Source organism: Pseudochaenichthys georgianus, chromosome 5, assembly GCF_902827115.2.
Source record: "Pseudochaenichthys georgianus chromosome 5, fPseGeo1.2, whole genome shotgun sequence".
In the NCBI taxonomy this organism is placed as follows: domain Eukaryota; kingdom Metazoa; phylum Chordata; class Actinopteri; order Perciformes; family Channichthyidae; genus Pseudochaenichthys; species Pseudochaenichthys georgianus.
Window position 1 is genome coordinate 12,109,178 of NC_047507.1, and position 24,010 is coordinate 12,133,187.

General features: G+C 42.8%; 1 protein-coding gene across 2 annotated transcripts in view; it reads right to left on the minus strand.

Moving 5' to 3' along the window:
- LOC117446307 (plexin-A1-like) overlaps positions 1–24,010 on the minus strand; it is a 190,996-nt gene that overhangs the window by 122,305 nt on the left and 44,681 nt on the right. For both annotated transcript variants that reach the window (XM_034082457.1, XM_034082456.1), the window contains exon 3: positions 14,108–14,290. In XM_034082457.1, coding sequence (XP_033938348.1) covers positions 14,108–14,290 — 183 coding nt within the window. The remainder of the gene's footprint in view (positions 1–14,107; positions 14,291–24,010) is intronic.

The following is a 24,010-nucleotide window of genomic DNA, read 5'->3' on the forward strand; positions in this document are numbered from 1 at the left end:
GCAGTGTCTATAGTAGCAGTAAGCTAACGAGAGGCTACGTTCAGCTGGTGACTCGGGAGTCGGGACAGAGAAAATGTCAGGAGTTTGGAAGTATTATAAAATTGAAAGCGAAGGCAGTGCAACAGCCAGATGCAATGTTTGCAAGGCAGAGGTTCCGCGTGGTGGAAAGAACAGAGCTACGTTCAACACGACCAATCTAATACGCTACCTGAAAAACAAACACCAACAACAACACAACGAGTACACAGCGGCCACTCAGGTAACGGCACTGAAGCAACCGACACTTTCAGAGACTTTCAAAAGGAAAGAGAAACTGCCCCAGAACAGTGAAAAGGCCAAACAAATAACAGCCAAGATAGCTGAATTCATCGCGTTGGATGACCAGACGTTATCTGTTACCTTTTTTTCTCTTAATGCATTGCATAAAGATCGGATCGGGAAAAATCGTTATCGGCAGATTGTCAAAATCAAATGATCGGAATCGGATCGGGAGCAAAACAAGGTGATCGGAACATCCCTATGGTAGACCATGGCCTACAATGGTTCATTTCGCAGGGGTAATTAGCTTAATCCAACAGCAACACATGGACGGAGGAGTGGAGATGGCTGTGAGGATGGTTGGAGGGTGAGGTGGCAGAGAGGGAAGGGTAGACAGAGGAGAATATGTCTCCCCCTGTCATTTGTTACTCATCCTCCAACGGACACACCACACACACACACACACACACACACACACACACACACACACACACACACACACACACACACACACACACACACACACACACACACACACACGCACAAACGACTCCTCCATCTTGACTGTTGGCAGTGTCAGTAGCTGGCCAGACCATTGTAAAACCCACAGGGAGGAGGAAACTGTCTCCAAAATGGCCACATGTGCTGTCAGAGGCCAACTGAACCATATCCAGGGAGACACTGCATTCAAACAGTAGCCAAGCTAAATGACCAATTAAATATAATAGTGAGGGCTTGATTGGTGTTAGCCAATCTAGAATGGCAGTGTGCAATTAAGGTTATAGAGAAGGTATAGATGAGACTTTCGGGAGATGATGTGTAGCTTGTATACAAATTCAGCAACCCAAACCAGTATTTGATTTGCAGGGTTGGGTTGTAACGGAATACATGTAACGGTGTTACGTAATCAGAATACAAAAATCAAGTAACTGTATTCAGCTCGCGTTACATTTGAAAAACGAGTAATCTGATTACAGTTACTTTCGTAAACCTGAAGTGAATACATTTTGGATTACTTATTGGAGGAAAGATTTCCTGTCAACATTTAATATTCATTACTAAAGGTACAGCCGAATCATCACAGCGCACAAAACATATTACCGCCGCAGATGGACCAAAAAAGGGAGCGTTTGAAAAAAAAGGGGCGGGTCCGCTCAGTGAAACGATAACAACGAAACATGGAGGAACAAAAGTCTGCGTTTAAGTCGTGTGTGTGTAGAGGTGTGTGTGGTTAAAACACATCAGCCTGCAGTCGCTCTTTAGCCTTATGATTCTGAAGGTAAACACAGTGAAGGTGGTGCGTGAAAGGCGGTGCGTGAAAGGCGGTGCGTGAAAGGCGGTGCGTGAAAGGCACTGCACGCTCGTCTTCTCAGAGACCGAGTTAACCCTCCCGCTGCCTCCTGGTGCTGCAGAGATTTAATGAAGTGAAGGAGGTTTTCCTTCTATAAAACAGCTGTGGGCAGCAGATACTGTGAGTGTCACGGACATGAATTCATAGATCAAGGCAGACTGGTTCACACTCTCCTGTTTTGCCGATCCGGTGCTTGAACAAATATAGCTCTACACCCCTGGCCGAAATGCCCTTAAAATGAAGTCTGAGTTCGACATTTTAATTCATGTCCTGCCAACACTGGCAGGACAGAAGGCGACACGCCCGTTCTAAGCCGTGTCCCTCACTCCTCACATCCCAAGCTGCATCCCCAAAAAGTTTATTATGTTGTTGCATCGTTTCAGATGCTATGTTTCAGTTGTGCTCTTGATATGCCATTAAAACAGTAAAACACGTTCAGTTTCCTTTTGTTTTCCTTTTTGTGTCTCCTGTTCACCAAAACATACCCATCTGTGAAGGAAAAAGAAAGTAATCCAAAAGTAATCTAAAAGTAACCTGATTACGCCTTTTTAAGACACGTAACTGTAACTGTATTCAGATTACTTTCAGAGCCATGTAATCAGTAATCAGTAACTGATTACATTTACAAAGTAACCCTCCCAACCCTGTTGATTTTAGACCAAGACAATTTATGTGAAAGATGATTTGGAGAGACTAGGGGGGGGGGGGTAAAGTAGGTTGGTGAAGTGAGAATAAGATGGGAGTAGAAAATAGAATGAGTTGGGACATAGTGCGAGGGGAGCATGGGAGGGAGTGAAAGAGTGGACTGGAAGAGGGAGGGAAAGAAGGAAGATGCACAAACAAATGCTAGCCTTGGGAATAGATGCAATCAGCTCAGTCAGTCAGCTAATGACTAATTCCACGGAGAAAATAGAGGAGCAGAGAGAGAGTAGCAATGGTGTGAGTAAATCAAGGAGAGACAAAACAGTGGGGCTTGGTGAAAGAGACGAGAACTGAAGTGGAAACAAGAGACAGACAGGGAGAAGAAAGAAAGATGCCAACATGACTAATTAAAGACTCCATCAGTTTGAAACATTTGAACCATAGGAAAGGATGGATAAATATTTTACCGTGAAGAGGAAATTATGAGCTTGCTCTGCCTCTAAGAGTTAGGAGACTCTTGAAGGAGGAAATGGAGGAATGCAGGGAAATAGAAAAGAGAGAGGTGGTGAAAAAGAAATAACCCTCTGTGAGGAAAGTGAATAACACTCTGTGCCCAGTGAGCCACCTCTTAAATGCCCAATTCTTCATTTTTAAGGGCTTAGCAGATGGAAATGGTAAAGCCACAAGGTCAGCTGCACCAATAATGGAGCCATTAGCTGGTGCTTTGCTAGCTCGGCTAACGCTAAAAACAAGAACTTAAGCCACTGCTGGAGCAACTTCCTCCTCTTAATTAGCACTAAATGAAATCTCAACTCAATAATTAGAGTGAACTTGCTGCCCTGCACAGAAAGAACTAATAACAAACCAGCCAAAGGAAACTGAAGTGAGTTCACTTTAGTCAACCGTTACGGTAAAAGATTAGCCAGAGGGTATTAGACCAGCATGGGGGATTGGCTTTCCGCTTGGCTATCACCAATTCTTATGCTAACAGGATTAGCCACAGGGTCAGTGCAATATGGCTAGCAGTGGTCAGAAGGCAAACAGGCTAAAGGCAGACAGGCTTGGGGCAAGTTAACAAGCTAGCTAACAGCTTCAGGCTGAAGCTTCTCCCTCTGGGGGAGTAGGGCGGGGGAGGGTAATTAGTTAGATGACGGGAGACGCCACCATGCTGTGGGAGAAGGATGAACACAGGGCGTTGTTGCATCCCAACTTGTGTGCGTGTGTGTGTGCGTGTGCGTGTGTGTGTGTGCGTGTGTGTGTGTGTGTGTGTGTGTGTGTGTGTGTGTGTGTGTGTGTGTGTGTGTGTGTAAGAATAAGAAAGAGCCCAGCTCAAACCCTGCAGCCCTGAAATGCTACCAGAGCATGATAGCCATGTGATGACACACTCGTACCAAATGAAAAAAAAGATTCCAGTAATCACATTTTCTGTTAACAAATAACACAATGCAAATGTATGCGGGTGAACACAAATGTCTATTTGTTTCTGTACGCACAAACATTAAATCATCTTAACGTCACTAAACCAGAGGAACTAATCAAAAACAATCTATTAGGAATCTATTAGCTTGGCAATGGGTAATCTGATAAGCTCGCTGAAGTCGCTTCCCATAGGAGAGTGTGCATGAGAATCTCGTGCTGTCTACATTCTTCACAGTAGATTAGTTAATTTGATAGTAACTCACATATTTACACACATTTACACTCTGCGTTTGGTATAACGAAGATGAAGAAGCTCCTCACACCCTGTTGTTTATAGAGATTTAAGGGAATGATCACAGAGATGTGTCTTGTTTAACTATGTGTCCTACTCCTACCTGTAACTCTCTGTTCCTCATCCCTGCCACTTTATGACTTGGTGTTATGAAGCTTCCATGTGTGGTTGGTAATAGCTTGTGGAGAAGCTGTATAGCCATTTAAAGACTGCCCTTTTGAAGCCAAGGCATGTACTGTGAGCTGCTGGGCTTAATTGGAAGGAAATGAGTGTGCTAGACGTGTTTTGTTAGCGTGTGTGTGCCTGTTTGTAAGATACAGCCACTATGGGCCAAAGGTAATCTATGCCCGCTGTGACACTGATGCCTAACCCTCTGGACACCGTGCCGCCGTCCAACGTGCCCCAGCTTGTGTCCAAGTGTGTATGTACGGTATCTACCTGCATGAATGTGCTCATGTTGGCTTGTTAGCTTGAGATATGACATCCCTTCTGGTGTCAACATATGTGTGTGTATGTGTGTGCCTGTTTAGCCAGAAGTGCGCGTGCCCGTGGAGCCTTGGCATTGCGCCATCCACCAGGTGTGATTTTGGCAAAAATCAAGAGGCATGGATTCAGCTTTTCCAGGACTCTGGATCCTCGATTCATACATGTTCTCTTTACAGGTACATCATACAACACACATTGTAATTTGCTTAATGTTTAATTATTATTATTAAAGGCCAATACAATACACTTGACAGTGTGACAAAAAAACTTGGACTTGGCTGATTAAAAATAAACTTTATATTTCTCAACATGGCATTATACAAAAACGTTTAGAACAAATTATAAGAATATAACTTTGCACATGTATGAAAAGCAGGGATTCTTTGATGCTCTTCCCAAGATGTCTAATGGAGATGACCTAGAAACAGGCTGTCCTCCCTTGGATCATGTGAGCATCCCAGCCTGCATCCATACTCTTTTAATCTTCCCTTAAAAATGGATTCCAACATGTTGCATTTATTATTCATCTGCCTCGCTCCTACTTTTGCTTGTGTCTCCTTTTTCTCCAAGCTTTCTTTCCTCTCCTACTCACTTTGCCTCATTAACCCCTGGTAGTAGCAAATTAGCATGGGAACTCAGAGGTAGTGAATGAGTGCCGTGCAGCGCGGTCACACGCTGTTGGAATGGCTTGAAGTGCATTAGCGCTGAGATTATCAAGGGCTGAACTGTTCTCATCAACGGCATTAGCTTACAGGAGTGCACTGTAACTTACCCAGCGCTTTAAAAGTAATAAGCATTTAACATGTTGCACTGCATTGGTGAAATGCTCTGTAACAGTTGACATTTAAGAAGATACATTTGTCAAGATTTGCATTATACTACAATCAAATTGCAGTAATTCATATTGTGCCTTAATGTTGCCAGTGCTTGGTGGACGGGTAGGACATGTGGATCATTAGGGTACATGAGGCTCTTGTAGGATAATGGTGTAGAGTCGGAGACACCGGTTTAATGAGACTGCGTGGGGGGATTTGTAGGTAGGAGATCGGGGGCATGACATCTTTTAAAAAGACCCCTCATTACTGTCTACCTTAACAACCAAAGTGATACGACCCATTTTCTGAGGTGTGAAAGTATGTGTATATGCAAGGTTGTTACTTTTACACGCAAACTTCTAACATGTATGTGCATTTCCATGTCTCTTCTAAGTGTGTGCATGTGTGTGCTCTGCCCTTCTCTTTAATGAGAGAAAATGATGAGAAAAATAGGGATCACTACATCTCATCTCAACGTGCACATACAACGCTCAGCTATTATCAGGGAAGAGCATCTTTGATCACGGAGACAGGCAGGCAGAGCGGAAAGAGAATATGTGAGCAGCAGATGAAACGGAGAAAATGAGAGAGTGAGAGAGAGAGAACAGGAGCATAGCAGCGACGTGAAGAAGAAATTGGATTATTCCTTTTTATTAATTCATAACTGTCGTTTTACGGTGGCGATTTGAGTTGGACTGAGAGTTATGAAAGCCTTTTAAATATTCTTTAAACTTATCATATCCAACAACCTATATGGCTGTTTCTCTCGCCCTTTTAGTAGCAGCATTCAATGCCTGAAATCACACCTGTATCTGATATTCACTGTGTGAAATTCAGCAATGACAAAATACAAGTTTAGAGTTTGTCTCTGTTTATAAATGTGTGAGAGTCCGCAGGGAGATGCTTCGTTAGGTTGCGTTTAGCCACACTAAAGGACATAAAAACAGATGGGAGAAGGACTTGGGCTTGCAATGAAGGGAGATAATGGATATCCACATGCTTCAGCAGTATGCACACATATAGAGACACACTCGTTCTCCAAACCTAACGAAGAGTATCCAGCACACATCTACACTGTGGTAGCTGCCTCCTTCACAGAACAGACCAGAAACCATGCAACAGTAACCTCTATATATGGGAGCTAGCTGGCTGGATAGTTTCTTTGATTAAGTTGATTTCATGCTAGGTTGCATGCTAAGAGAGGGTACTTGTGTTGAGGAAGAGAAAGATATACTGTATATGCTTGGCTTGTCACACTCACATTATGGCATAACGGGGCTATATGTAATCGAAAAACGCCATTTAAAAGCTGTTCTGTCACGATAGAGAAGAAACCGCCGCAGAAGATGACACATTTTGCCGTTAATTTGTGAACATCCTGATAACATTGGATGAGTGACGGCGCTCTGGGAAAGAGCTAAATTAAGTGGAAAAACACAGTGTGAAATGCAAAGTGTAAATTATCAGTTTTGTCCTAAGCGCCCCGGTCTTTACTTCTATTCCCTCTAGCGTATCTGATCCCTTTCCACATCTCCTTTCCCCCGTCTTTCTCATCCGTTCCGCGTTTGTGTAACCGCATGCAGTTGTGTGAACTAATGACCGAGGACTACCAAACGCCAGCACAAAGCCAGCCTTTGTGCAGCTGCCCGGGCCATACAACTCGTGGCGCGGCTGACTGAGCCAAATGATGACACAGACTCAACACACAAACTCCACACACAGGAACAAAGTCACTCTGCTACACTTTATAATTAGGATTTTGAAGTTTAAAATCGTATCAAGCTGAAAGAAAACCCACATATTGAGAGTGAGAGAACCATTTCGTCCCTCATCCATGACTACATCTACTACTCAAATATTATTGTCGTGTTTGCACACCGTTTGTTCACTCCTTTGTGGGTGGAGGTCCTGTCTATAAGAGCTGGGAGGTGGACACAGACATTTAAATGCAACACACACACACACACACACACACACACACACACACACACACACACACACACACACACACACACACACACACACACACACACACACACACACACACACACACACACACACACACACACACACACACACACACACACACACACACACACACACACACACACACACACACACACACACACACACACACACACACACACACACACACACACACACACACACACACACACACACGGGAGTTTGACAGGGCAGCATTATGCACCAGTAGAATAACAATCATCAGTCAATTAGGCCGTGACATGGTCTCTTGATGGTGACACCGGTGGTCCCAGTGGAATACATCAGTGAATCCACACAGCCATACACACACACAAACGACAAACTGTCACTTGTTATTAACCCCTAGAACGCCACGTGTCCAGTGTGGAGTCACTCGTAAAAACACAGTGGATGCAAAAGATAACACCAAAAACATTAATTACCCCAAAAAATGGTATCGGATAATAAACTCCACTATGTTTACAATATGTTATAAATACTACGGTTACAATTGGTAAATGCATTTACTCCTAAATAAAATGATGTGTTAACCAAAAATAATCTGGATTTAGAGTGAATGAATGTTTAATCTTTGGCTGCTTAGTTAATGCGGTCATCCTCTCACCTTCTAACATGACTGAGCTGATGGAGGTTCATGTTCTTGCTCAAGGACACCTTAAAAGGCCCAATGCTAATTAGTTTACGGAAACACTTTGCCTGGTGCAGAGGTCAATAACGTTATCTTAGACATTTACACTAAACAACAGGCGCTTTGCTGCCCTCAGCAACAACCAGTCTTAGAAGCTTTTATTCTGCATTGATTAACTTATTTTCAATTGATACAATAAAACAATGGTTTAACTTTTCCATCATATTTTGTATTTTGTTACACTAAAAGTCTGATTTTGCAACAGACTGTTCCTGCTGTTGTCAGAAGCCTTGAGATCGCTTCATTGATGCCCCGATCAGATGAATGGAGGCAACTTCCCACCTGAGCCTGGCAAGGCCACAATGGGCTCACAGCGGGCATTGGGGGCTCCTACCACCTGGCACACTGGCCACATACACACGGCAGATGGCTCAAATCGACCCCCGATGGAGGGCACAGCTGAGGAATCCTTACATGTGTTTGTGTGTAAATGTGTGCAGTTTTCGAGAACAAGCACTTACAATAGGTATTGGATTATCGACTAGGATCCTCTCTTTTGTGTGGTGTCTTCAGACCACCTATTGAGATTGTGTGTGCAAGTGTGTGTGGGTCCAATGCCCTTTCATTGTCAATGCTCAACAGTGCCTTAAAGTGCAGAAGTGGCCCAGAGAATCACCAGAGTGTCCGTTGAATGTCCATCTGCTGACTGCTTTACAGCGCGGACAGAGGCGGATTTAGTTGGATCTACTTTAGATGGGAAGAACAGGATATAAGACCTATGTAAAGTTGGCGTGCTGGAAGATGAACAAGTTACAAACGACAGGGTGAGCCAAGTAGACAGAGATGAAACAGTCAAAAGGAATGGAGGCTTTTAATCCTAAATATTAAGTACAGTGGATGGCCAGCACACCGCTGTGTCCTTGACCGCAGCGGTATCCAGATGACCGCAGGAATTAGTTAATCACACCAGTGGACGTCACCTCTCTCCATCACTTCCTTCCCTCCTCTTGCTCTTCTCCCTATCTGCTCCATCTTTATATCTCCCTTCCTCTCCCTGTATCTCTCCTATCTTTGCCCCATGAAAACAGGACTCATTAGTTAAAGCTTCCCCTGTGTGTGTGTGTGTGTGTGTGTGTGTGTGTGTGTGTGTGTGTGTGTGTGTGTGTGTGTGTGTGTGCGCGTGCACGTGCGCGTGGCCTACAAACCACAGAGGGACTTCATTAGTGCATTAAACGTGTTGTTTGTGCCACTGTCTTGTTGCTCTGGACAACCTTGAGCGTTAGAGCTGGTTAAAAATAGACTGAGTGTTAACACAAGCTATCAAAGCACTTCAATGTCGGATAAGGAGATGCTTCAGGTAAGCTAATGTTACTTAAAACAGAAACATCTCCCAGGACCTTGATGAAGAAAAGTTGCATTTGGCACACACTGGTGGTTTATTTTTATCTATACAGCCGTGATGATTGAACTTCTCCTAAATGGGTGCTTTGGATTTTTGAAATTCGGTGTATCCTTCCACTCTCGATGTAAGACAGAAAACCACACTAGAAAGTGCCCTTCCTTTTAGTACAGTCATCAATCCCACCAATATTCTCCCTGTTTCTACCCCCCTCTCCCTCTTGCACCCAAAGGCAAGGCTATATAAACAGCAGTCAATGCTAGGGCTCTCCAGAGGAAAGTGTAAGAACAGGAAAACACTTCATCAGGCATCATGGTCTGCATGCACTCCCACAAACTGTCAAAGCTAAAATCACACTCATGTAGAAAGCTGATGACTCAAAAATATATTAGATTAAGACAAAAAGCACTAATTAGAATAACCAGCCCACAAAAACAAGGATGGTGAACGGCTGCCGGATGGATCAGTGAGAAAGAATCTGTTATCACACGTTGCTTATTCAGTTGCTCTTTTTCCATTTTTTTTATCATCCGTTTCTTTATTTCTTTGACTTTTTTTCTCTCCCCCTCACTGTCATTATATTTTTCCTGGCAGAGTTGTGTCTCTGTGAATATGTGTGTGTGTGCTTGAATGTCAGGTTTTAGATATTGTTCTTCTACGTTAGTTTGAATATTTTCCAAGACCAGATTTCTTGTTGATTTGGCTGCCTTCTGTCTGAAACAGAAGGCAGCCAAAAGAACTGCAGGCTTTTTGGCGCTCCACACACTAGTGTTGCACGGTGTACCGATACTTGAAAGGTACCGCGATACCCTGCCGTTAGAAACGGTACAATTCCTCCGTTTCATTAGTATCGGTACTTTAAGAATGACGGGGAAAAGTACTCCGGTGAGAAAGCGCCGTTTTAATAATAAGAGCCGTGTGTGTTCAGCGCTCTGCTTCCACTCCCTGCACTGCAGCCGTGCCTGCAGTGCCGCCCCTCTCAAGCACGTTCTAAGTCCCTCCCCTCCCTCGTGCACGCGCTAGCTGCCAGAGCATGTGAGAAAACGAGAAGCATGGCTGCAAGTGGGAGTGCAGCTGCCGCTGCGCCTCGGCTTGTTGACAAAAAAGACGCCAGAAGCGAAATTTGGAAGTATTTGAGCTATATCTCTGACAGTGAGGGCAAGCCTACGGACACCACGAGGCCTGTCTGTGAGACATGTTTTAGATCCCTGCAAACCAAGGGAGCCAACACATCAGACTTGGCTAAGCACCCGCCGACCGGCATCCAGAGCTGTTTAAAGAATTTAAAGACAAACAAGTTAGCGAATGTGATAGATTAGGGGTTCCCAACCTTTATTGTGCCAAGGACCGGCAGATAGGCTATATTAAAAAAAGATCGCGGACCGGTTGTCAATTTTAACTGATTTTAATATTTACTCACCAGCAGGTAGCAACAGAGGCTAATTGTAGCCTATGTAACAGCCTGAACAAATAATAGAACAATGCATCCAAAACATATTAACAACGTTTAAAAAAGAACCGGTGTCGTTTTTCGGAAAAACGGAGACGTTATTCGGTTTTTAAACCAAAACGGGAAAACAGCTAAATCAACGTTTTGGTTTTGTTTGTATGATTTACGGATAATCCAGTGATGGGAAAACGAGGTGAAGGCGCATTAGTGTGTGTGTGTGTGTGTGTGTGTGTGTGTGTGTGTGTGTGTGTGTGTGTGTGTGTGTGTGTGTGTGTGTGTGTGTCATTTGTTTTCAGAAGATATCATGATAGTGACGTTCGTTCCGGTGCACGTCCGACAGCATTTAGCACTACATCGAGATTAAGATTAAACTAATTTATTTTGGGAACACCCGCATATAGGATACCTATGGAGTTAGCCAGATGTGTGTAAATTACTGTTCATGGTCATTTGAAAACAAATGCCGGTGTCCGACAGACACAAACACAGAGCTGAGCAGCGCGCGCACACACACACGCGCGCGCACACACACACGCGCGCGCACACATCATGTGCCTTGGTGACTGGACATCTCCTTCATAAAACTAATAAAAGGGGGAGTAATCGGGCAGTTCGATGTGTGTAGAGGTGTGTGTGTGTGTGTGTGTGTGTGTGTGTGTGTGTGTGTGTGTGTGTGTGGTTAACACGTAGCAGCCTGCAGTCACTCGCTGTTCTGATGAAGGTAAACACAGCGAAGGCGGTGCGTAAAAAGGCACAGCTCTCGGCGCGCTGGTGCTGCACTTCTCAGAAGCGGAGTACACGTCCCGCTGCCTCCTGATGCTGCAACCATTTCATGAAGTGAAGGAGGTGTTCCTTCTATAAAACAGCTGCGGGCAGCAGATACCGTGAGAGTCCCGGACATGAATTCATAGATCAAGGCAGACTGGTTTACTCTCCTGTTTTGCCAATCCGGTGCTTAAACAAAGGCAAGGCAAGTTTATTTATATAGCACTTTTCAACACAAGGCAATTCAAAGTGCTTTACAAAAAAATTAAAGACATTAATAAAATGGCATTTAAAATCAGTCATTAAAAAGAAAAGCTAATAAAATAAACATATAGCTCTCCACCCCTGGCCGACATGTCCTTAAAATGAAGTCCGAGTTTGAAATATATCTCAAATAATGTATGCACTGCCATTTCCCCACATAAACATAACAGCCTGCAATTAAACGGTTGTCTCCTGTGCGCTCCTCTTCCTACTTGGCGCACCGGTAACTTTCTCGTGCGCACGAGAGGCTGAGACCCTGAGCCGCCGAATCCCTCGGAACATCATAAAAGCCATTTTCAACGGTTATCTGGTGAAAGATTAACTAGGCTACTGGATGAAATAATATGTCTGGTAGGCTATAGGTGCGAACATTAAACACTTTTTGAAAAAAATATTATGATAAAATATTTTTATATATTTATAATTCTGCAAATATTACGATAAACTCACAGCTATTTCGCGGCCCGGTAGTAACACCTCCGCGGACCGGGGGTTGGGAACCCCTGTGATAGATAACATAATTACATCATGCTCAAGCCCATGCCCTCAAATCTAAGTCAAATAAGTGTAATTTATTTTTCACACACACACACACACACACACACACACACACACACACACACACACACACACACACACACACACACACACACACACACACACACACACACACACACACACACACACACACACACACACACACACACACACACACACACACACACACACACACACACACACACACACACACACGGCATTGCTTTCCCAGGTGCACAACAGCACAGAAGAAAAGGCATATGACGATAGCTAAATAAAAGGGACTACAGCCAAGCTAAGTAAATGGGTGTCACTTTGACAAATGCACAGCGCTGAATCTTAGTCAACACTGTATTGTTTGTTGTCTCTCACTCCCAAACACACAGACACACACAAATCCACACACATTATTATGCATACTCTGATTATACATTCATAATATTGAATGGATGACAGGTCTTGAGCAGTGCAGCGGGAAACGGAGTGAATTCTAATGAGCCACCATTTACCCGGAGAACTCGTCGCCTACACACACACACACACACACACACACACACACACACACACACACACACACACACACACACACACACACACACACACACACACACACACACACACACACACACACACACACACACACACACACACACACACACACACACACACACACACACACACACACACACACACACACACACACACACACACACACACACACACACACACACACACACACACACACACACCAAGGCTGCACACTAGCATGTTTCACAAATAAAATTGTAATGATGTCATAATGTGAGACAGTACAACTTAAATTAAATCGCCATGTCAACCAAGAGTACATCCGACCCAATTCTCCCTCTGTAACATTAATGTGCAGTTACCAAGGTTTAATCTAAGAACCATTCCTGTTGCCCTGAAAAGTGAAAGTGAAAGTGGGACTCCAACATAACACAGATATTACAAAAATCTATCCATCTACTTTAGCTCTATTCCTCGACCAAACTGAATTATTCCACAGCTGACCAGAAGAGAAAAGCCATTCACCGGTCAACGCTGTTGGATTGATTGAAGGCCAGCTCTTAAAATGAGAGGCGAGGCAGTACGTGGCGTGGAGATACAGCAGTAACGTTTTATGTGTGACCTGACTCACATGCGAATCAATGAGAGGAGTAGCCACAGACTCGCTCTAAATTGCTTGTTAAACAAATAGGTTTTAAATAGGCACTTGAATCTCCTGTTGAAGGTGTCCACTACCGAGACAAATGTTGAGTTGACGGCGTTTAATCTTGCCGTAAAAAAGTGCCTGCTAAGTGCTTAGCGTTAAAGTACAATGATTAAGCTGCAAGCACACAGTTTATTAGGACAGTGGTTCTCAAACTTTTTCTTTGGCGAAAAAAAAAAGTCGGGCCCCCCCAAAACAAAGGCTCAGTGGCGGCGCCAGAGATTTTCTTTTGGGGGTGCTGTGGGGTAGCTTGACATTTTATAGAGGGTGCTCAAACACTTTGAGAACCACTGCATTAGGAGAACGATAACCAACACTGGCTGAAAAGCTGCTTGACATTCTAAACCGAAAAAAGTGATTGTTTCCATCTTTCTCTGAATGTCCTTGAAATTACAAGCACCAAAAAAGCAAGTTTGTCCTTCACCTGACTTATAGGCAATTTCTCTTCAACTACAGTGCTCAAAAGCAAACAAAAAAACAAAAAAAAATCTAATTTAATTGGAATGGAAAATGAGAAACGTATTAAAAAAAAAAACAACATTGCAAAAGAAAATCATTCCTACCTTCTTAAGTTTTCCATTCCGCGTGCCAACAAAAGCCACGGTGTTCCCATGGTAATCGTACGCTGCTACGGAGGTCATGCCATCATCCTTGTCGATGAAGAGGGGGATGCCCTCGATGGTGCTGGTTCCCCCGAGAGGCTGGTTGAAGTCCTGACCGCAGAAGTTATCGTCTATCTGCAGTGGCTGGAGGAAGGAAGAAAATACAACTATCAGACAAGACAATTTACAGCAATCAGGCTGTTCTTTAATCAGAGAAAAACACATATGCTAGTAGTGAAAGATGCTTTCTTTCATGGTCGGGTGTGTTAATGAGGTTTTTGTGTATAAAATGTGTATTAAGATGTTTTGTATTCCCGCCAAAAAAATGTATTGTGTCCTTTTTTGTCTTAGTTACTATAAATAATGACCTTTTAGTATTTGAAAAGGGAGCAGGCAATGACACATAACAAAAGTCTAGAAAAGTGTGGCATCCGACTTCAACGCTTTTACTTGACCTCTCTACGTGTTAGGCAGCCTATTCAAACAGTCATAAACAAACCCGTTTCTCTCCCCGACTAAATCCCACCGTGAAAACCTTTAACATATTGTAATGTGTTCAGTCACGGTGGTGACATGGCGGTAGGGCTGGTGACCATGTGACAATATCTGGAGCATACCCATGTCACGAGGGGCCCGTCGCCCTAGGCAATCCACTGACCCACATGATGCCTTAACCACACACACACACACACACACACACACACACACACACACACACACACACACACACACACACACACACACACACACACACACACACACACACACACACACACACACACACACACACACACACACACACACACACACACACACACACACACACACACACACACACACACACACACACACACACACACACACACACACACACACACGGGGGTTAAAGTGCCATAGACAATGAATGGTTTATTAAACTAACATTTTGTTCTTTTGTTCATAAATTGACAATAAGTGTGAAGCCACGGAAAACAAGTGATTCTTCAATGACACAACAAGTCTTGTCTTTTTTCAGCCTTTCTAATTTGAGAATTTTCCATGGCTTTAATCTTTGGGTTTTTCACAAAATTAGCATTTTAAATTGTATTTTGACTGAATTGATCAACATGTATGAGGGATTATAAAAATGATAGCTACTATCCCAAGGTTTGATCATTAAAACTTTGCGTGATAATAAAAAAAATGCTGCTCTGGCAATATAGCAGGCCTGAGTATGTGTCAGACTGGAGGTTGCTGACTGACTGCTAAAGTGTGGTACTGAATGGCGTCAGTGTGTGTCAACCAGAGCCAACAGACGTAAGTGTGTGCAAGTACGCAAGTACACACACACACACACACACACACACACACACACACACACACACACACACACACACACACACACACACACACACACACACACACACACACACACACACACACACACACACACACACACACACACACACACACACACACACACACACACACACACACACACACACACACACACACTTAGGGAGTGTGTAAATGGCAGTGTAATCCACAGTATTATCACTACATCATCTGATTGATCCACACGGGAGAAAAGATAACATCCCCCCCACACACACACATTGTCTCTCTCTCTCTCTCTCTTTCCCGGTCTACCTAAATTGCCTGCAGCTCTGCGCATGTCAATAAGCCGTTATTCTGCCTTTTTCTACTTTCTCACTCTTTCTCTTCTTCTCCTTCCAGCTGATACAGTAACTGAGCAAACATCAATATCCCTTCTGTCCTTTTTTACCTCCGTCCTTCCATCTCTTCACGCCTAATCGCCCTGCATCACTCTCTTCATCACTCCCTCCTCGGCAGGTCTCCCCCTCTGCCTCTCTTTCTTCTGTCCCTCACAAACCCTCAGTTTGTACCTTATATTCAACTAACAATGTAAATGTGTGTGTGCAGGGTGGTATGGCTATCAACTGGAGTCAACAAAGAGCTTGCTTTTCTTTTCTTCCCTTGCAAAGTGATGTCACGAGGTAAAGAAAAGAAGAAGAAAACCGGAAGACGTTATAATTGAAGCTTCTGTATGTGTGTTTGTGTTTAAGACAGTGAAAGACAGGAACACTCACAGCTATTACCTGAAACAACTTTCTTTTGTAACAACTAATGGCTTGGGGGCAATTTCTTTCCTCGGAACAAAGGGACAGTCAACACACCGACAAAGACACTCATGTGAGGACTTGTAAACCCATGTACCCACACACAGACCGAGACACACATTCAACCAGAGCATTCAGTGTATTTGCTGTATGTCCCATCGTCTTCATTTGACATACAACTAGGGGCTACAATTTAAACCATATAGTCATGAGAGAAATCCATCAATCCTGGCTAGAGTCAGCCTCCAACACACACACACACACACACACACACACACACACACACACACACACACACACACACACACACACACACACACACACACACACACACACACACACACACACACACACACACACACACACACACACACACACACACACACACACACACACACACACACACACACACACACACACACACACACACACACACACACACACACACACACACACACACACACACACACACACACACACACACACACACACACACCCAATGCCGTCGGAGTCCAAGGAAAACAAGTTAAAAGGGTTAATCCATCTTCTATGGAAGAGACTCACTGTCAGAAATACTGTATACAGTAGCCCCAAGAGTCCATAAAAGTTAAGACACGCACTATGCACACACTTATACACACATAGTAGCATGTAGAGGTTTCTCTGGGGCACTGGAGGTTAAAGGTGGTATAGCATTGCCGCAGGTCTGGAAGCTTTAAACAGCATAGATCAGCATGGAATAAAAGCCGAGTCCCTTGAGGTTGGAAAGCATTTTAATGGAGGCTACATTCTTAGGTTGGTTTCGGCAATTTAAGACACTGAAAGATCCCCACGTGAATTTGAGCTGCTTTTCAGTATGGAAAGAATATTTCCCTCTGTGGTCTCAGCAGGGTTATTGGCTAGAGACCGTGTTTAACGCTCCGCAGTGTTTTCAAAGTCGCACGACTCCGCCGGGGATGAAAGAGTTAAGCCAACAACCTTCCACTGACTTTGGCAGCACGGTCTTAGAAATGCAGAAGAGGAGGTTTCTTGTTTTGATTTTCACAGGTTGCATGTGGTGTGGTGCTGAATGAATTTGCAGTTCACAGGGGCTTTGTCTATTCTTCTAAAGATCCCCACCAAAAAAGGAAGTATGAGTGAGTGTCAAAACTGAAATAATAATGATGCTACTTTTCTGCCACTATTCTAACCCCTTTTAATCTATGCTTTCACATAGAAGAGGATATTAAATAAATAAGAAATGTATTTTTCATTGGCATGTGAAGGTTGCACCCAATAATCATGTTCATTATCTATCAATCAATTGTCTTGATTAATTTGTCTATAAAAAAGACTGAAAAACAGAAACTTTTTTGAACTTTTGGTTTAAAAAAAAAAAAAAAAGAGTTGTCGAAATATATTCTGTTCAACCCGATAAATAAGCTAATTGTTTGATCTATTCCACGTATACAGACTGGATGCACAACCTTTTCTCTCTACTCTTTAATGGGTGTCTTGAAAAGGATAAAATACAGGAAGACAGTGAAGCATTATACTATTTGTGTGTGTATAAAGTACATGTGAGCCGTCAGCTGATATTCAAGGTCACAAATAAATGGTTAACTTAGATACTGCTGATACAATATATGAAGATTGCATACAAAGAAACCCACACTTATATAATAAATATATAAACCCAGAGGGGTACGCATAGCTAGAGGTCACGCATGTTGCCGTATAACAGCCACAACTGTGGTGGCTTCCCCTGGGTGGAGCTGCTACAGCCACTTCACACGGCAAACGATGAAATACAGGCATTCATATGGCACCGAACACACGCATACACACTCTGCCCGCAATAACACTGACTGACTACAGATGTGTGCTGGCTGGCCCGGGCTAAAGGAAATGGTTGAATAATCATTCCCCTATGATTGCTATTTCTTCAACGTATCGCGTCAAGAAAATATGTCTGGGCAGACATTACGCAGACCTCAAGTGGAATTTGTCAATAGTAACCTCCATTCAGAAAATGCAATGGAAACAGCAGAATACAATATGGGCTTATGCACAGGAGCATGATGTTGTTGTTTGAAAACACTGCTGTAAATTATGGCTATTAAAAGGTGGAAAGAAAACATGTATGGAAAACCCAAAAAGCTTGTTCATTTGGCAACATGAATTCATTGGGCAGTATGTTGTTGCATTAACAGGCGTTATGATTATCTATAAAACATGTTTTTGCTAAAAAGAAATACACAAACAAATATGTTTTTAGAAACTGAAGAGCTGGGAAGGAGTGAACGAGAAAGAGGGAAGGAGTGAACGAGAAAGAGGGAGGGGGGGGGAACTGGCTGTTAGTAATGCTGACGGCATGATTTCAAGACAAGCCTGCAATTCATCCGTGTAGTTGTGTGTGTTTGTCCATGCATCTGTGTCAGAGAGAAAGCAGAAAAGAAGCCTCTCTCGTCATAGCTGTCTCATCAAGTCAGAAACCTGCATTTCCTACCATGTGCGTGTGCGAGAGAACAGGAGAGAAGTGAAAGAGCAGTGGACTACAAGAAATGAAAAACAATCTGGATTAAACTGCAGGAGTGGTTTCTGTACAGCCGTCCCACCTTGTTTTATATCAGGTGATAAAGGTTTTCAGCAGACACACACACACACACACACACACACACACACACACACACACACACACACACACACACACACACACACACACACACACACACACACACACACACACACACACACACACACACACACACACACACACACACACACACACACACACACACACACACACACACACACACACACAGTTGCCTTTTACCTGACATTAGTCTATGCGTCGGTGTGTGCAAGTGGCTGGCTCAAAGCGTATCGAGCCAGCTAGAGTTTCTTCAAGAAGAATAAACAAATGAAGTGATGCGTATTCTGTGAGTGTGTACTGCAAGCATAGAAAGGCACTCACACATGTGCTGCTTTATAAAGTAGAAGAGCACCCTTGCCTCTCAGTCTATCCATACTAGTTCCAAATTCATAATGCATGGCTTGTATGAGTAAGTATGTCTTGGTGGTCAAAGTTAGTCAACATCACTGTCAGAAAATAATGTAGGTCCTGCTCTCAAACACTAATGTTAAACCTGACACACACACACACACACACACACACACACACACACACACACACACACACACACACACACACACACACACACACACACACACACACACACACACACACACACACACACACACACACACACACACACACACACACACACACACACACACACACACACACACACACACACACACACACACACACACACACACACACACACACACACACACACACACACACACACACACACACACACACACACACACACACACACACACACAGGTCAAAGTACATTACAGGCCACATGACGCTTTCTCACTGACATCTCTTTCATGTAGAGGACTGACACTAAGGCCGAACAGCTATGACTCACAACTGTTGGAAACTGGCAACAAACCAAGACGGTTGTAAAAAGATCATCAACACACCACACATACTTACAATATATCAATGTTTGTCTTTGACTCATCTTTTCAATTATATAAATAAATCCTCAATGATGCTGTGGGCCTTTTATTAATACCATTAATTGTGTAACAAAATGCTGTGGTAAAAATAACATTATGTGAATGCAAGCCTAAAAGGACACTTCCGAGATTTGGTGGACTTGATGATTAATACAGGTCATTCCTATACAGCTATATTGGAAGAAGAGTCTCTTTTTTGTGACATGTATCACAGTAATAGAGTGAATTATACATTTCAGTCAATTTTGTATTTTTTTATTATTTGGTCAGTAGATGTAATCAATTTAATTTAAAACACATCAGTGCTCTTTGCCAACAACACCCTGACCCCAAGGATAAGTCTCTGTAAAGAAAACACGGTGAAAACATGGTGTCTGAAAAACAAGCACAAATCCACATCACATCTTCTCTATGTTTAGGATAACAACTTGTAAAAGTCCCATAAGGCTCATCACCAACGTCAGCTCTGACGCTACCGGCTCCAAGGGGACAGTGGCTCTGATTGGCTGCATCTCATAGGTGTTTTGCAAGATGCATTAATAACATCTCGAGGGGAAAGGGTTTTATATTCTACCTACAGTGTATCTACAGGCTGATGATTCAAAGCTTAAGACTATACAGGTTTAAAGGGGAAAACACTTTGAGGTAGTCCATACTATTTAGTTGTGTTCTACAGAGATGCTGTTTTTTAGAACATGTTACTGGATCCTACTTAATCAATATTTTACAAAGAGATATGACTGTACCTCTTCCATATTCATAGGTTGCAAGGGACTAATTTCTATGTTGAGTATACTCAGACAGACAGTGAACCTTCAAGGAGTTGGCCCCTATTCAGAAAGCCGCTTCCACACCACATGTTAAGACTGCAGTCCAACTGAATGTGAGAGACAGTGGAGGAACATACTGTATATACATTAAATGGAGAATGCAAAGGAATATAATATATATTCCCATAAATGCATGCAAATAAGCATACAGTATTGTGAAAATAAACCAATGCAAATATAAGCTAACAGCCTGACACTTGGAAGGCTTGTGATCAGTTCAAATCCCCACACCAGCTGGGAAATGTGGGAGGGGAAAGTGAATGAGTAGACACTCCTTCCCTCCTTCATCAACCACCACAGGTGCCTTTAAGCAAAGTGCTTAACCTCCGACTGTTCTGATGGAGATGCTCAGTGACCAGCGGGGGAGGACAGGTTCAGCAGATTTAAAAGGTGTCAGCAAAAGATATTTAAAGAAATTAAAAGGGGCTACTCTCAAACTAAAATCCAACAAATTAGCCTGTCAGTAAGAACATTAGTTTAGAAATACACAGTAGGCCTATACCTAACTTGTTGGGTATTTTTTATTTCTTAAATAAATATTCAGGGGTCTTTAACTCATTCTTCATTTTCATCAGCTCTTTTTTTAATTTTGTTTGATGTAAACTGTATTATGTATTAGTTATGTTGCTGTAAATAGTGGTCATCAGTGTTGCAATAATCATTGGATACATTCTGACATAAAATGAACACAAATTAAAGTTATTCATTAATTAAATTAAAAGAGGAGGGGACAATTTCCCTGCTCCTCTTAAAGCCCCTGTCACACTGTCCCGAAATTGACACCCGATGGACACACGATAAAGGAAATGTTCAAATTCGGCTCTGATCGTAGCAACATCGGGCCATTCGTGAGGGCATCTTAAGCCATCGTATGACCGCCGGTGGAGTTTCTCAGGCTCCGGCAGCAACTTCGTGAGCGGCAACTTCGTAAGGCACTCGTGAGGGCATCTTGTCAAATCGTGTCATCTTCGTTTTATCATCGGTGCATTCGCCCTCACTCTGATCGGGGCGAATGCCCGATGGCACAGAGGATAACAAGATGCCCTCACGATGGCCTTACGAAGGGCAAAATTGACACACGAATTCAACACGAAAATGAACCTTCGCAAGGTCCTTCGGCATTTTTTTGGCATGCCAAAGATTTTGCCACCGCTCACGAAGTTGCTGCCGGAGCCTGAGAGACTCCACCGGCGGTCATACGATGGCTTAGATGCCCTCACGAATGGCCCGATGTTGCTACGATCACAGCCGAATTTGAACATTTCCTTTATCGTGTGTCCATCGGGTTGTTTTATTGCACAACAAAATCATGTAAACATATTATGTAAATAACCCAATTTGTGTTACTGTGAAACTAAAAAGGATATAATATATTATTTTGAAGGCGAGTTGACAGGAAGTTGTTGTTGCTATGGAAACAAAATTACGGAGAAAACGTAATATTTTCTACATATAAAGATGGAGAAAGTAAAGAACAACGTCTGAAAATATCAGTACAGTATCATAGTACTGTAACATAATTGTTTTTGGTACTTTCATTGCAGTTGTATGTCTTAAATGTAATGTAAATGTTGCCTTCGTGTGTGGTTCGGGGCCATCTTCGTGCGAAATTCACAATTCCATATTCGTGTGTCCATCGGGTGTCAACTTCGGGACAGTGTGACAGGGCCTTAAGCAACAACATGAAGAATATTTACTTGGCAACCAAGGGTGTTGTTGGAACAGCGAAAAAAAAATGCATGTATGACTGGTAGAATATTATAAAAAGTAGACCTGTGCCGACTTCATTCATTCAGCCCATCTTCATGGGAACCAAATATTAAAGCTTAGGCATTTAAAAGAAACGTGAAGCAAAGAAACACACGGAGACTATTAGCATGCACAATACAGGCACAACCCCTGCCCCACATTCTCTGATAATGATGTATGCAACACCACCCACACACACAATACAGATCAATACATAATTACACTGACAATTAGTATCATTAGAGGGGTGCTAGAGATGGGGATTTGTTGAGCTAAACACTCCTCAGAGAAAGAGAGAGAGGTCAGAAAACAGAGAGAATTAAGCAGCTCACACACGATCTGCATGTGGTCTTTCCAAAAGGTTTTCCATTGTACTTTAATAATGAGGATGAGAGCGACACTCGAGCACAGAGTGGGTGTGACAGTGTTAGCTCACACAAACCACTGCCATTTAATCCAAAATGTACCCTGTATGAAATTAAATAACTCCGGCATTTCAAATCAAATATTAACTGAAACACGACCCATTAATACCAGTAACATTTTCGACAACCAGATGATCAGTGTCTCTAAGCTCAACTCATTTAGTCTGTCAATTAACTCTGCTCGTCAACCCTGGCTCAATTAATCAGGTCTAATTACTTAAATACATTTGCTGGCACATCCTTTTAGATTAGGTCTGCAGAAATGGGACTGTGTTTTACAAAGGCCATAAGTGAGTTACGTTCATTAGAGGATATTCCTAATGATGGATTTAATAGGGTTTGCTGGACAATTTTACGTTGTCTTTTCTGTAACAAGGTAATGAAAACTGCTCAGTTTGCTTAATGTGGTGCAGATTGTTCTTTGGAGCGCCTAACACTAAAGAAAAAGCGTGGTAATGCATTATCAATTTTTGTCAAATAATTCAATATTAGTGGTTTAAAGAACATAATCATGAAACTAAACGTAATAACCCATACAGGATCCATGAAGAAGACCCGTTGTGTGTTCTATTGCATCCTATTCAGTGAAGCTGTATCATATTCTCCTATGTGCCAGTATCAGCCATAGGTAAAAGGATGGGTTATAACATTTGCATATGTTATTTGGCTATAATCAGCCCCCAGGGTGCACCTCACCACGGGACATTACTTATTCTGATATCCATGCTCCTCTCAGCAGATGCCCTGACGAGGCAAAATACACACACGGTACACTGACAACTCAAAGCTCCAGCAGCAGCAATATATGTTTGTTTAAAATAAAAAAGGAACCAAATTATTTAGAATGCGCAGCAAGAGAAAAGAAATTCATCCATCAAACACATTCCAAGGAAAGACGCATCACAGCACCGCCCACACTGCCGCACAAGACATGACTTGTGAACACAGTGTGAAAATACCAAATCACTGAGCAAGAAAAAAAGCCATAAATCAAAAAGAGTATGATGCAAATGTGATCACTTGTATATTGATTTCAGCAGAAAATGTTACCTTTGACACTGATGGTCAAGCAGCAGCCTGGGTATGCAGCATGACAAAAATGAATGCTGGCAAGTGACGCTTTTTTCTTTAGCTATGATTGATCTGCAATTGATTGATGCATTG